This window comes from Gadus morhua, chromosome 19, assembly GCF_902167405.1.
Source record: "Gadus morhua chromosome 19, gadMor3.0, whole genome shotgun sequence".
NCBI lineage: Eukaryota > Metazoa > Chordata > Actinopteri > Gadiformes > Gadidae > Gadus > Gadus morhua.
This window is the reverse complement of record NC_044066.1, coordinates 3,670,523-3,684,520: the sequence shown is the minus strand read 5'-3', so window position 1 is coordinate 3,684,520 and position 13,998 is coordinate 3,670,523. Positions and strand designations below refer to the sequence as shown.

The following is a 13,998-nucleotide window of genomic DNA, read 5'->3' as shown; positions in this document are numbered from 1 at the left end:
AATGTAGAATTATTATTTTCATTTCCATGAAAAAATCGAATGAAATAAATCTTTATCAACCCCTAATTTCCTGAGCAAGATAAAAATAGAGAATTATGGGTAAATATCTTCAGGTGATTAATAACATCTGACCTAAGGCAGGCTGTTCTGCATCTCTAATAAAGAAAATACCTTTTAGCACAAATTAATTATAGCCAATATAAGCTGTACAGCTACTCAAATTACCGTAGTGACACCAAGTGGCCACGTCTGGTATCGCAGCTTCATAACGAGGCCAAGAGGGTTGTTGCGTTCGTTGAGAATGGCTTTATAGCTCGGTGTTTTCTCTTTGATTTATGCAACTGTTATTTCTAGACCCACTCTAACATTACAGAAGTGTGCACAACACCTTGCAGGGCTGGCGTGTTGAATAAATCAAACACACCCGAGCTGACTAACCATTTCATCTTGAACTGTGGTGTCAGGAGAAGAAGCGCAGCATCCAGTCGCGCTCAGAGCTATTTAAAAAGGCGCTGTTGGGCCTTCATGTTCTGTCACTGGGAATCGTTGCAGACATATTTTTGAAAGTTTACATTTTTCCAGGACGCCAAAAAAGAGAAGCCAAAATAGCAGTAGGTCGTAGTTCTTACTGTTCCTCACTGTGTATTGGCCAGTGTTAAACAGTGTGTAACGGTGTATAACTGATGAGCGATTAACTGTAGAACCTGGCAGGCTGATGTTCGGGACGTTTGGGTTGGAGGGTTGCATCAAGTGGCAAGATAATTTGTGGAAGCATTCACGTTGCCTGAGAAGTTCCACTTAAGCAATACGTTTAATCGTTCATTTATATATTAGAAGTAGGTTTGTATAATAAAGATAATCTAAAATAAATCCAAGTCGCGTCACACAATAAGTACGTTTCTGATGTCCCGATTATTTCGGCCAAATAAAGATTAAATATGGAGAAAATAAAATCCAATCTGGACGTTAGTGGGCAAATTACAAGACAAAACCGCAAAGCGTTTTACTTTCGGATTTATTATAATTTCTTAGTTATTTCTGGAAAGATTAAATTTTCCAAAATACATGTTTACAATTATTCATGAAGCATTCAGTGTTACGCAGTTACAAACGATAAAAAAATATATGCAAGCTGAACTGTTCAATGCAGATGTAACTCATCTAATAGAGGAATTTGTACGAACAGCTTTATCTCCATATTGTCTTTGTTAAAAACCTCACCTCTTACCATTGGTTCCCTACGCCTCTGCCTATTGGTCGACTGTGTGAGAGGTTTGCCAATGAGACGACAGTGCGGGGCAGTTTCCAGCCCCCCAATATGACACAACGCACATGCCTTTGGAAAAGGATTGTATTTATTTACAGTGATTCACCTCTGAATTACAATACAAATGATTCATAAAGACACATTCCATAGTCCACAGTCACACCGCAGGTCTTTAATCTGTGTGTCAAGTGTGTATGTTTGCAGCTTCATGTACCCATAGATAAAACCAAATAATATCTGACCTAAAGCTCCTTTAAGAGCAGGCCTGTGTGTGTCAATGCATGTGGTACGCAGTATTTTTACCTTTTTCAACATAACTGGTAAAATGGTTAGAATCCCTTCAGTGTGTGTGTGTGTGATGTGTGTGTGGTGTGTGTGTGGTTTTGGCAGAGGTCACTCCTTGTGAGGAGTAGCTAGACTCCTGACTCCTCATCTCTCCTCCTCCTCAGTCTTCTCTCCTCCTCCTGGCTTAGTGACTCTCTCCTTTCTTCCCCACCACCTGTACATCACACCAACAGAACGCAAGTCAGTATCAAATATGATAAGAGATTAAAAAATAAAATAAACCAGCTAAATTCAAACATCATTTTTTCAGGCAACTTTATCCCAGACTTAAAGATGCGGGCCTCTAGAATAGATAATCTTTTTTTTAAAGATTTATTTTTTAATTGTTATGCTTTAGGTTTGAGTAAGATGGAAGGTAAGGGAGATAGAGTGGAGGACATGCAGCCACGGACCACGGGCAGGAATCAAACCCGGGTGGCTGAGATCAGGACTGGGCCTTAATGGTAGACGCTAAACCCAGGTAGCCACCGGGACGCCCCGTCTAGAATAACTTGACATCTACCTGCACAGACTTGGCATAAATGGAAAATAATATTCCTAATTCTGTTTGAATGTTTATAATCCCAAGGTAACATGATGTTCTGGGGTCTCCGTTCCAATAGAGGAAGTCCTTTATATCTCCTTAGGGAGTCCTGTTCCGAGAGCTCGCCGTGTTTCTACGGTGGCCCAGAAGCGACACGCCGCTCTAGAGGACATGTTACCTCTAGAGCGTATCCTCTAGTCATCCCTGAGCAGTGCTCAGTGAGCTGTACATGGAGTATACGTTAGGGGTGGGAATCACGGGGTGCCTCACAATACCATACGCAATAAATGGTGATACCGATAATATCACAATACAGCGATTCTGCAAAAATGTATTGTTAAACATATTGTGTGTATAGTTTTAGGATTGTGTAACAATGAATACAAAATGACTGAAAAGCTAAAGTGCTAGATTTCGGTCTTTATTCATGGTCTCAACTGAGTTTTTCAGTCACTCTTTGGCTAGTTAACTACCGTTCATGTTTTCTTCATTCATGTGTTGAGCGGTACCTCGAGGACCAGGGAAATCTGTTTAGAACGCCTTATTTTTTTTAGATTAAATATCGATATCTGGGGCAATATATCCAATCTAACTCTTCATGAATAAAGCACAAAAATGGAGAAAAAAAAAAATCTGTAAAAAAAATATATGCCTATATAATTTGTAAATAAAAACCTAGAAAAATATGATATTGATATATGACGCCAGTGTTTCTATTCTCGCATCGCACAAAGGAAAAATAAAAAATATAATATATAATTTGTCCCACCCCTAGTATATGTACTACAGTATTTGAATTCAATCCTTAACGTTGGTCAAGGTGGTGCTGTGTATGTAACACATGGTCAGGTTGTCCCTACAGTACATACCCGTTTGAAGTCGTTCATGTTGGTGGCCTGTACAGGGGTACCGATGAAGGTCAGGTAGTTGATCTTTGTCGTCTCCTCGTCTCCCTGGTTGGACTTCACAAACAACTGTGGAGAGAGCGGCCATCAGAACCCAGTGTACTACACACTGAGACCACTAGAGGTCTCTGATGTACCACCTAAAGAGGTACTGTGGCTCCGTAATGGACATCTAATGAGGGCAAGTGATGAACCTATATAGTACATCCAGAACCATGAACTGGTTTAAACCTTCTTTCCATAACCATGAACTGGTTTAAGCCTTCATTCCATAACCATGAACTGGTTTAAGCCTTCCTTCCATAACCATGAACTGGTTTAAGCCTTCATTCCATAACCATGAACTGGTTTAAGCCTTCATTCCATAACCATGAACTGGTTTAAGCCTTCATAACCACTAACAGGTTGAAGCCTTCATAACTACTAATTGGTTTAAGTCTTTATAACCACTAACTGGTCTAAGTCTCATTACCGTGACGCTCTGGACGTTCTGGAACTTGACGTATCTGAGGGGGACAAGGCCGTCGTCCTTGAAGTCGTCCTCCGTCAGGTCCAGAGCCTGCGTGGGCTCACTGCGCTCCGCATCGTCGAAGCTCATGGAGCGAGGAAGGTTGATGAACACCTTGAGCAGCTTAGGGGCCTGGGCTGGAGCACAGGGAGGAGGGTTAACAGGACAGGAAGGAGCATTCACAGGACAGGAAGGAGGGTTAACAGGACAGGAAGGAGTATACACAGGACAGGAAGGAGGGTTAACAGGACAGGAAGGAGGGTTAACAGGACTGGAAGGAGGGTTAACAGGACTGGAAGGGGGGTTAACAGGACAGGAAGGAGAGTTAACAGGACAGGAAGGAGAGTTAACAGGACAGGAAGGAGCATTCACAGGACAGGAAGGAGCATTCACAGGACAGGAAGGAGCATTCACAGGACAGGAAGGAGCATTCACAGGACAGGAAGCAGGGTTAACCGGACAGGAAGGAGCATTCACATCTTTTAGGTGAAGGGGGAACTCACCGAAGTCGGAGGAGAGCAGCTTCATGGAGAACAGCTTGACAGGCTGGTTGAAGGCCATGGTGATCAGTAGCTGGACAACACACAAAACCACTATTATAACAACATTATATTTATCACAATATTAGTTTTTTTTAATTACAAGAATAAATATAATTGCTTGGATTTCAACTGCTTGGATTTCCATCACATCATATGCCTGTTTTCAAAACTTTGTCTAACATTTAAGCGGTAGTGTACTGAACATTGATTAAATAAAATAATAAATTATGAATAACTGCTAGAGTAGAGCTGATAGAGTGACGGTCGGGAAACACATCTTCACCCAGGCAGCGCCTACTCTGTATCCATGACACTCATTCAATCCTTGATTACAGATTACAGTATTTGATTATTTCTTTGCATCATTTTTTTCGCATAGGGTGATGGCTGAAAAGTAGACCCATTGGTCGGTTGTTAAACTTCTGAAGACCTCAACCGGACTTCTAAAAAGGCATGTAAACACCTTTACCCGATCTACATCGGACCGAAATCGGTACATGAACGGACAAGCGAGATCGGATAAGAACACCTACAAAACTCGATCATAGTCCGGTTTCTACCTGCATCATATAACGCATCGGATTTCGCGTTCTGCGCATGCTCGAGATCTTTCGGCCGGGGGACGTGAGCCGGAAGTAGAAGGAGATGCTAGTCGTGTTGATGTCCCCAAAGACATATAAACAATTCTTATTTCTTTATAAATATTAAATTATTTCTTTATAGGTTTATGGTTGTCGCCTTCGGAAACGGCGATTTATTTGAAAAGGTGACGCAGAAGATGGAGGAAGCCGGTGTCATGCCATTGCCCCCTATAAGTGTAACATAATCAACATGCATTCAGTACACCACACATCGATTTCACCCAAGGCTGAATTAAAAGTGCATGTTTTCCTAAACGTTGGTCATCAACGAGATTGTAAAGTAGTAACTTCAGGCACATCTGTCAAAATAAAAGTTTTTTTCCACTGACGTGTAGATGATCTTTATTCATTCATTTCGCAGTGACCGAACTGACGGGGATATTCTCTGATATTATGAACCTTAAAGACTGCGTCGGGTTCTCCGACTCTCTGGTACATCCACAACAAAGACTCGTAGTGCGGGTTATCTCGGCAATGGTGTAGAAGGAATTGGGGTAAAGGAATTTTGGCTTTGACTCTCTGAAGTCAAGATTGATTGCTGCCATATGCGGGACAGCTGTCAGTTCACTTCGGGTCCATGTCATTTCTCCGACGCTCCATTGTTCCGACCCCTCGGTCGTATGCAGAATCCTCCAGCATACGTTCCGACCGAGAGGTCGGAACAATGTGGCGTCGGAGAAATGGCATGGACCCGAAGTGAACTGACAGCTGTTTACTGAAAACATCTTTCTCGAATGCTGCCTGTGTTTGTTGTTGCTGGGACGTAGAGGTCAACCGGATGTGGCTCTATAACCACTTGTTGAAAGGGCTACAGCGCCACCTAGGGTAGCGGATTCAGCCATGCTCCGGCCATTATCCGATCTCTAAGGCCATGTGCGTTCAGATAATTGACACAGTCCGTTCGAGTAGCAAAATTTCAGTGAGTGTCTCAGTACTACCTGTTCATCACGGACTCATGGATGTATTAAGAGCAGTACTTCAGCAAAATCTCAGTAATACCTGTTCATCAGACTGGATGTATAAAGAGCAGTACTGCAGCAGTATCTCAGTTAGTACCTGTTCGTCACAGTCAGACTCTAGGTAGGAGTCATCTTTTGTCAGACAGTTGTCAAAGCCACAGTCGTCGCTCTCATTCAGACACTCGCAGCCCGTTTTGCTGACGAAGGGCATCAGGTCCATCTGAAATCACACACGGACACACAGGTTACTTTCATAGGGAGAAAAGCGCACCTCAATCCATTGTCTTTGGCAGGAGAGACACGTGCTGACCGATGTATGAAAATATATTTTACTTGTGTTTCTGTTTTAATAATTGTATGATTATTATAAAAGAAGTCAAAACAAGCCTGTTTTTGCAACCTTTTTTGCTTAGCGATAATTGGGCCAGATCACGTTCACAGTGGGCGGGGACAGAGAATCCCGTTTCCAAGTGGACCAGCTTTCGTTTGTCTGGTCGGCACCAGGGAGCGTTCAAATGAGCGTTCACACCACCCCAAACAAATCATACTATTGGGGGTAAGGCTCCAGGGTTCGGTTAAAACTGACAGCTCAGTTTTGAATACACCAGGAGCCTACCGCAACGGTGGGCTCTTTGTGATTGCTGCGAGTGTGTCGCAGCAGAGCAGAAGTGGTCTATGCATTCATTAAGTAGAGGCTGGTTGACAGAAACGCTGACAGAGGCATTATTAAGGGTACAAGTGTCAGAAAAGCGCATGCCTTGTAAAAATTACTTTACTTATAAGCTGCGACCTATAGTTGTGTGTACAAACTAAATTACTGAATACAATTCATAAATCTATTATGGAAACTTATCCTGTGACACTGATGTTGACGTATACGGTGACATTATTTTGGAAGTACCTACTAGCACCTGACGCCTGAGGCCACCGTAGCTGTTGGAATGGGAGGGGGGGATTCAGTTGCTGGGAAACTGCAACCTCATAGCTAGATGCTACAATAGTTACAAACTGGAGCTTTAAGAGATCTTAGTGATGAGAATCAGTCTATCTTTAATTGTACTGCCTAGTCCGCAAAACCTCAGTAGACTCTGCCCATAGATTTGGGAGGCATGATGTTTAAATGTGATCATTTCAATATCAAGTTCTCTTCTCTTCCTCCACTACTGCCTTGGCCATTGGTATTGTTGTGGATTGTATTGTCACATAAACTTCCTAACCGTTCTCCACAGCAGTACGTGCGTCTGTGGTCACTACAGCCTTAGTGGGAGTTTCACCATGATGCTGTACTCACATATCCCTTAGGGATGTCTGAGTCCTCATTGTTTCCGGGGTCGTTCTCTGTGTGCTGTTTGACCTTCTCCTCCAGGCCAGCAGCATCCGCCCCCTGGTACTGGTCCACACGCACCCGGTTCCTCAGGAACAGGAAGGTGGGCGTGGCAGAGATGTTATTGGCGGCCGCAGTGGCCTACCAAAAAGAAGAGGCGTTATTCCCTTTATTGAAGTAAATCTGCAACCTGAACAAAACAGTTACTTAAAACCTGATTCCAATGGCTTGTAATAAGAGCATCAACAGTTGCAACTTCATATATGAAATAACATGCTTCAACAGGGTCAGCTGGGTTTCTGGTCGACACAGTAACAAACTTCCAAGTGTCACTGTATCATGAAGTTATGTCCTTGAAACTTAATTAACCATGTCAACAGTATACAGGTTTCTCCGTGAATCAAGGGCAAAGATGGAAAAATGTACTTTGTTGATCTTTGTTTCAACAACACTCACCTGACAGACGTGTACGTCTACTTCAAGGAAGACCACTTGTGGGTATCTGTTACTCAACAGGTTGAAGGCAGGGGATATTCTGATGCAGGGTCGACACCTTGGAATTCAACCAGAGGGTTAATGCGCTGTCCCAATCTCCCTTATGTTGATATTTGCAAGTAACACAAGTTTACTAGAAGAAAATACAAAGTGCCCCCTCTCCGTTCTCATCCCACAAAGTTAAGGACAAAATTGTAAAATGACGTTCTTGATCATTAGTTAGCTGGTGATTGCAAAGTATAAGGAAATGAGCTCAACCTCAGGAAGCAATGCCAATATTGCTATGTCACAGCTAGCTATTTAGCCATCGTTAGCTCTTTCTTTTAGCCTCAGCTGTGTTTAGCTTGCTATGTTAGCCTAGATATGGTCTGATAGCTTGCTATTTTAGCCTCGGCTATCGTTAGCCTGCTACTATAGCTTCGGCTAGAGCTCTAAGTAGCATGCTGTTGCTCCTATCCGATGACTGGCGTTAACAAAAGACATGAACCATACAGCAGATATACAATCATGTATGTTTGTGTTCATTTCGCGCAGCTAGCCACCAGCTGTGTGGCTCGCGTTAGCTCGTTCCAACAGCCCAGGCGGCTAGTAGCTTACCCGGCCATTGTGAACTTCACCACTGCTAGCCTGGACCCGGCGGCCGCTAGCTCCGGCTGGAAGTCAGCGTCATTCGCGATCACTTTCACGCCGACCATGGCCCTGTTCTTTAAAACTCCGATGGAGTACTACTAGGATACTAGGACTGAAACCAAGGCCGAAAAGTCTCTGACCAAGATGTTTCCTCTTCTTTAGAAGTTGTTTATTATTGATACTGTACGTGTGCTGCCACTGCGGCTAGTTAGTGTCGCGTCAAATATAGCGAAGAGGGCTCAGCCAATCAGCGGGGTTGAAGTCCTCTACGTCACTCGCTCGCACGCACACACGTACGCACACGCAGACACAAACACACACACAAAAACACACGCGCGCGCGCGCACACACAAGCACGCAAACGTTCCCACAAACACACACGCAGTCAATTCTTTCAAATGTGTTGAACTACTGCATTGCACTATGGGTGGAGGACCTTCTGCATGTTGTAACCTCCCTGGCTCCCCGGTAGAAGAAAGTCAAAGATACAGACCATATTATCATATTATTCAGGTTTTAGTGTAGGTTTAACCCATATGATATATTTTAAATATCAACATACTGTCAAAGTAATATTTTGGCTAGATATGTACTTCAATTATATTAAAAAAAAAACATGAATACAAAGACCAGCTGATCTAAAACTACTTCTTACCTTACAATTCTCCTGGTCCAGACCTCTCACACTCCCTGGTGGTCTATTGGTTAGGACCTCCCTGGTGGTCTAGTGGATTAGGACTTCCCCCTGGTGGTCTAGTGATTAGGACATCTCCCTGTGGTCTAGTGGGTAGGACCTCTGTCTGGTCGTCTAGTGGATAGGACCTCTCAGGCTCCCTGGTGGTCTAGTGGTTAGGATTCGGCGCTCTCACCGCCGCGGCCCGGGTTCGATTCCCGGTCAGGGAACTCTCCTTTTGAATCATTGTACATAAATATTCTTCTTCACCCTGTTCTTGAAAATGTTACTTGTGTTCTTATCAGTTTAGTGGTCAGGACCTCTCCCTGGTGGTCTAGTGGTTAGGACCTCTCCCTGGTGGTCTAGTGGTCAGGACCTCTCCTTGGTGGTCTAGTGGTTAGGACCTCTCCCTGGTTGTCCAGTGGTCAGGACCTCTCCCTGGTGGTCTATTGGTCAGGACCTCTCCCTGGTGGTCCAGTGGTCAGGACCTCCCTGGTGGTCTAGTGGTCAGGACCTCCCTGGTGGTCTAGTGGTCAGGACCTCTCCCTGGTGGTTCAGTGGTCAGAACCTCTCCCTGGTGGTCCAGTGGTCAGGACCTCCCTGGTGGTCTAGTGGTCAGGACCTCCCTGGTGGTCTAGTGGTGAGGACCAGTGGCGGTGGGTCAATAGGGGGCGCTAGGGCGCCGCCCCTCCGTGAAATATTCACTTGAATATATCTGCCAACTATTAGTCAACTTTTATCAATACGAAATAAATAAAAAAAATACATAGCGTTTATCCGTTTAATTTCGTTTAATTGTGTGATACAGGCCTACTTGTCACTGCCAGCAACAATTTAAATGTGTCTGAACGTCAATGATTTGGACTAGGCTAGTTATTGGTCATTCGAAATAAAGCCCTCCTCCAAGTCAGGGGCGCCGGCCATGTTGAAGTCAATGTAAGCTCGCTAACTTTTTGCTGTCTATCAAGCAGAGACAGCTTTTCATTGGCGCAAGAAAATTCGCCCTCGGCTCGCACCAGTAGGTGCCCCAGGCCAATGGTATCGCTTTTCTTTTTTGTTAACACCACATGATGGGACAATTCAGCGAATCAATCAAATAGGCTACCTTCCTCAGCAGCATTCGCGCAACACAATTATGCCTACATGTAGAGAAGGGATAGATCGCTAACTAGCAGAGAGTTGTGAGCACTTTCCACCCTTTTCAGTGGAGGAATTGGACTCCCCAAGCAATGTTATACTTATGCTTAATTCAGTCTTTCGGCCTGTAGCATATAAACAAAATTAAGCAACTGTCCAATACTCCTAACTGCATTTGAAAAAATGGACACTATGGACAGTGATCATGATTTGTCTCAATATCAGAATAACAACGATGGGTAAAATAGCAATGGCTGGTGGAATGGCCATGAAGTAGGTCTGTATATGCAGTGTAAATTTGTCCAGGCCCTGCAAGTCAGGATGTACTAGGCTATGAATCTGAATGAATAGTAGGTAAATAGGTAGTGGCCATCCCCAAAATGCACCAGAATACAGGAAATCAAATCTATTAAATTCAATTTTTTTTATGGGGGGGGGGGACGGGACCCCAGACCCCCTGTCTTTACTTTGCCTCACCAACATTTTTGATCACCAGCCGCCACTGGTTAGGACCTCTCCCTGGTGGTCTAGTAGTTAGGACGTCTCCCTGGTGGTCTAATTGTTAAGACCACTCAGGCTCCCTGGTGGTCCATGGTGATCAAGAATTTTGCTCCCTGGTCGGAGGAGACCATGCTCCCTGGTGGTCTAGTGGTTAGGATTCGGCGCTCTCACCGCCGCGGCCCGGGTTCGATTCCCGGTCAGGGAACTCAACTTTTGAAACTTGGTACATAAATATTCTCCTTGACCATGTTCCTTGTGCTCTTATCACTAACCTCATATATATGACGCCACCATCGCTCTGTTCGCCATGCAACATATCTTATGAACCAACAAGACTTTCAGCTCCACATGTCCACACATGTAACGACGCTACAGCCGCTACTCCCAGCCATATCGTCAGCCTTCTTGTTACCTTTAAAGCAAACGGTAACGGTCAGTGTATGGTTGTCACTAATCAACGTAGTCGGTAATAATGAGAAATGCTACGTCAACTTCATAACGGCTTTTTGCCTCTCAGAAAGCCGCAATGTAACACCTTGACTGGAATCTGAAATAATGTCCTCTCTCTCTACACAACAGCTCCACAGCAGCAGGGAGACCTTTTCCGCGTCACCTTCCTTCCTTCCCCTCCCCCAGCAGACAGCCTGCTGACGCATCGCACGTCGCAACTACGGTACGGTTCAACATTGTCCTTCACCTTCAAATTATCGCTTGGGAATAAATGTATATTTCACTCAAGTCCTGAAGCATTAGTCCAGTGAAATAAAGTAACATGACTGAAGCCGATTATTTATCTGCATTCTTAGCCAGTCAAACGGTTGCAGAAGCAGATCCAAAGCAAAAAGCAATTATTTGAAATAATAATGCAAAACCACAATTACAAACTATAAAAATAACCATGATTTTCTACGGTGACATACACCAATGTTTGTCCCACATCAAATCTTGGAATAATGAAGTAAAACGTATACGTTATTCCGGAATAACTGAATTCACATTCTTTCAAGTATACATAATGTGTAAATGTTTTCAGGATCCAGACCATAGAAATCATGGCTGGAATCCCATTCCAATGGAGAGGAGCCGGAGGTCAGAAGGGAGGGGGTGATGAGAAGGTTTGGCAGTGGAAGGAGGATGAGGATGTTAAAAAAAGGGGGAGTAGAGGAGAAGAAAATAATGATGGAGGAGAGGATGCGAGAGGAGGTGGAGGAGACAGGGTCAGACCGGGCCAGTTCAGGAAGAAGACCTCACAAGGAAAATGTAGCCGAATGTGACCTGTGAATGGATACCACATAGGATATATTCTCTAATTCTCTATTCTACTGGACCATAGTAGCAGTTGTTGTTAGAAAGTATGAAGTGACTTCATTGTACTTTGTCTCTTCTTTTGGCGAGTGTGGTCATTTTGTTCTGATTAGTTGTAAATTCCTCCAAATTCATCTTATGCCCTAGAGATATGTGGCACTCTTTGAGCAAATTGTTTAAGCAGAGACGTTCCTGTTCTGCCTCGTCGCATTGTATGCCATTCTTCATTTGCCGGTCTAGGGTCAGATACAAAGTTTCATCATTCAATCTTCTAAAGACACATGCTTTACTTTTCGTGAACTCTTTTCGTGAACTTTCGTGAACTCACACCCATGGCCCTCATGGGTGCCATACAAAGCATGTTGTACAGTCTTTACATCTGTAGCTCGGTCCGTGCTGTCATACAGTCCTTAGGTCTGTCTGTCCTCTGTTATACATTCTGTCTCTGTCTTTGAGACATCCTCTTAAGTCAAGTGTGTGGATGCATGTTTCAGACTTTTCTCTTCAGTCATCTTTGTGTTTCAGATACAGTTAAAGTCGACCAGGCTGGCCCAGTCCTCAACTTCTGACCGAGAGATCCAACTGATTTAATTTTGGACGGTATATTTCCAAACAGCACATCAATCATAAACCTTCCTCAATTACTGTTCATAGTTTACTTTGTGGATCGTATGGTGGTCAAATATTTATTTATATTAGGGAAAAAAACAGAAACTGTTTAATTTTGTGTTGTCACTGTATCTACTACTACTTGACAAAAGACAGGTAACACGAAAAGAATACTTAAATTCGTGATTCACCAAAAGCCGTGACCTGTTGGTGAAGAACCAAGGTTTAAATACAGCAGAGCTGAAGGGCCGGAGATGGATGGCAGGTGTGCATCTTCAGACAGGTGAACAGGAATGCATAGTAATCAGGGAGCTGGGGGAAATTAATGGAACGCCTCGCCCATTGCACAGACACACAACCACCAAGAGGGGGAGACAGAGCGGAGTATCTGCTGGGTATCGGCCACAGCAGTACCCTACCCTTAGAGGAACCCAGTGCAACTTTCGAGGCTTAAAAATAAACATTCAATTTCTAGTCTTTTTTACACGTAGTAAGTTTCAATAACTCCATACCATTACATACCGACATTCAAGCAGCAAAGATGAGACGTCGTTGTGTGGTGAGAACTGATAGAAAATCGATAACAACAACAATGCCGCCATTTTCTTTATTTTTTGTAACCTACAATAAATAAAGCAGGCTTCCAGTCAATGGAAAAATGGCTTCTCCCCACCGGCGATTGTTGTTGTTTACGATTTTCTATCAGTTCTCACCACACAGCGACGTCTCATCTTTGCTCCTTGAATGTCGATATGTAATGGTATGGAGTTATTGAAACTTACTACGTGTAAAAAAGACTAGAAATTGAATGTTTGTTTTTCATTGAATGTTTACATAAAGTTGCACTGGGTGTAATGGGCGCCTCCAGCCAACCCACCAGGCTTATCCGGGTGCTCCTAAAAATAAAAAAAAAGCAACTCCCACCGGGCTAGACAGGAGCTGAGGCGCCTAGCTGTTTGAATGTAGGCAAGGTTCTTGTGGTCGGTCCAGATGATGAAGGGATGTTTTCAAATCCTTTAATTTTTCCAAAGCCAGTTCCACAACGAACTAGTTCCGCTCAGCAGGGGATAAAGACTGAAAAGGTGCACTGATGGAGTTTCTGGTCGGAGGTGGAGGGCTGGAGCAGAACTGCTTCAACTCCTGAATCCTAAGCATCTACCTGGACCATAAACTGACGTTAAGGTTCTGGGATGATGAGGAACGGGGCTGAAGTGAAACGTCTCTAAAGCTCACTGAACACTTAAACAACGGTAGATGTTGGAGAAGCCATGTTTAGGCAACTCTGCCACTGTCTGCACCTTCTTTAGATCAGTCAAACATATGCGTTTTTAATGAAAGAACATCGTCCAACAGCGGTATTAATGTGTCATGATTATCTTGTTACATCTTGAACAGCTCAGATTACTACACAACGCAAAGAATTGGATTCAAACAAACTGCAAGCTGAGTGGTCTCAGGCGTGAGTTGGGTCTGTCTGCGTCCTGCAAGACGGAGGCGTAACTTGTAGTAGGACGCGTAACTTGTAGTCGGAGGAGGCGTAACTTGCACTAGGAGGCGTAAGTTGTAGTCGGAGGCGTAACTTGTAGTCGGAGGCGTGTCTAAATCGCGGAAGTGATCTGTATGTAGCAGTGGTG

At 43.9% G+C, this 13,998-nt stretch overlaps 1 protein-coding gene and 2 non-coding genes across 3 annotated transcripts; 2 read left to right on the top strand and 1 right to left on the bottom strand.

Annotated features, from left to right (window-relative positions):
- Positions 1-1,333: 1,333 nt before the first annotated feature.
- Positions 1,334-8,405, bottom strand: txnl1 (thioredoxin-like 1). Its single transcript, XM_030342006.1, has 8 exons — positions 8,107-8,405; positions 7,471-7,567; positions 6,982-7,155; positions 5,788-5,910; positions 4,052-4,121; positions 3,513-3,685; positions 3,005-3,109; positions 1,334-1,766 (listed from the first exon to the last, which is right to left on the bottom strand). Exons 1-8 carry the CDS (start codon positions 8,202-8,204, stop codon positions 1,737-1,739), a joined length of 870 nt encoding a protein of 289 aa, XP_030197866.1. The 5' UTR covers positions 8,205-8,405; the 3' UTR covers positions 1,334-1,736.
- A 565-nt stretch (positions 8,406-8,970) lies between these two features.
- trnae-cuc (transfer RNA glutamic acid (anticodon CUC)) lies at positions 8,971-9,042 on the top strand. The gene has a single exon. It is a non-coding gene; the product is annotated as a tRNA-Glu (tRNA).
- A 1,541-nt stretch (positions 9,043-10,583) lies between these two features.
- Positions 10,584-10,655, top strand: trnae-cuc (transfer RNA glutamic acid (anticodon CUC)). Its single transcript has one exon. It is a non-coding gene; the product is annotated as a tRNA-Glu (tRNA).
- Positions 10,656-13,998: the final 3,343 nt, after the last annotated feature.

Coding starts and splice junctions, on each gene's coding strand:
- txnl1 (XM_030342006.1), bottom strand. CDS start 8,204: ATGGTCGGCGTGAAAGTGATCGCGAATGACGCTGACTTCCAGCCGGAG. Junction 3,686..4,051: donor GCTGCTCTCCTCCGACTTCG/GTGAGTTCCCCC, acceptor CCTGTGCTCCAG/CCCAGGCCCCTAAGCTGCTC. Junction 1,767..3,004: donor ACATGAACGACTTCAAACGG/GTATGTACTGTA, acceptor TGTGATGTACAG/GTGGTGGGGAAGAAAGGAGA.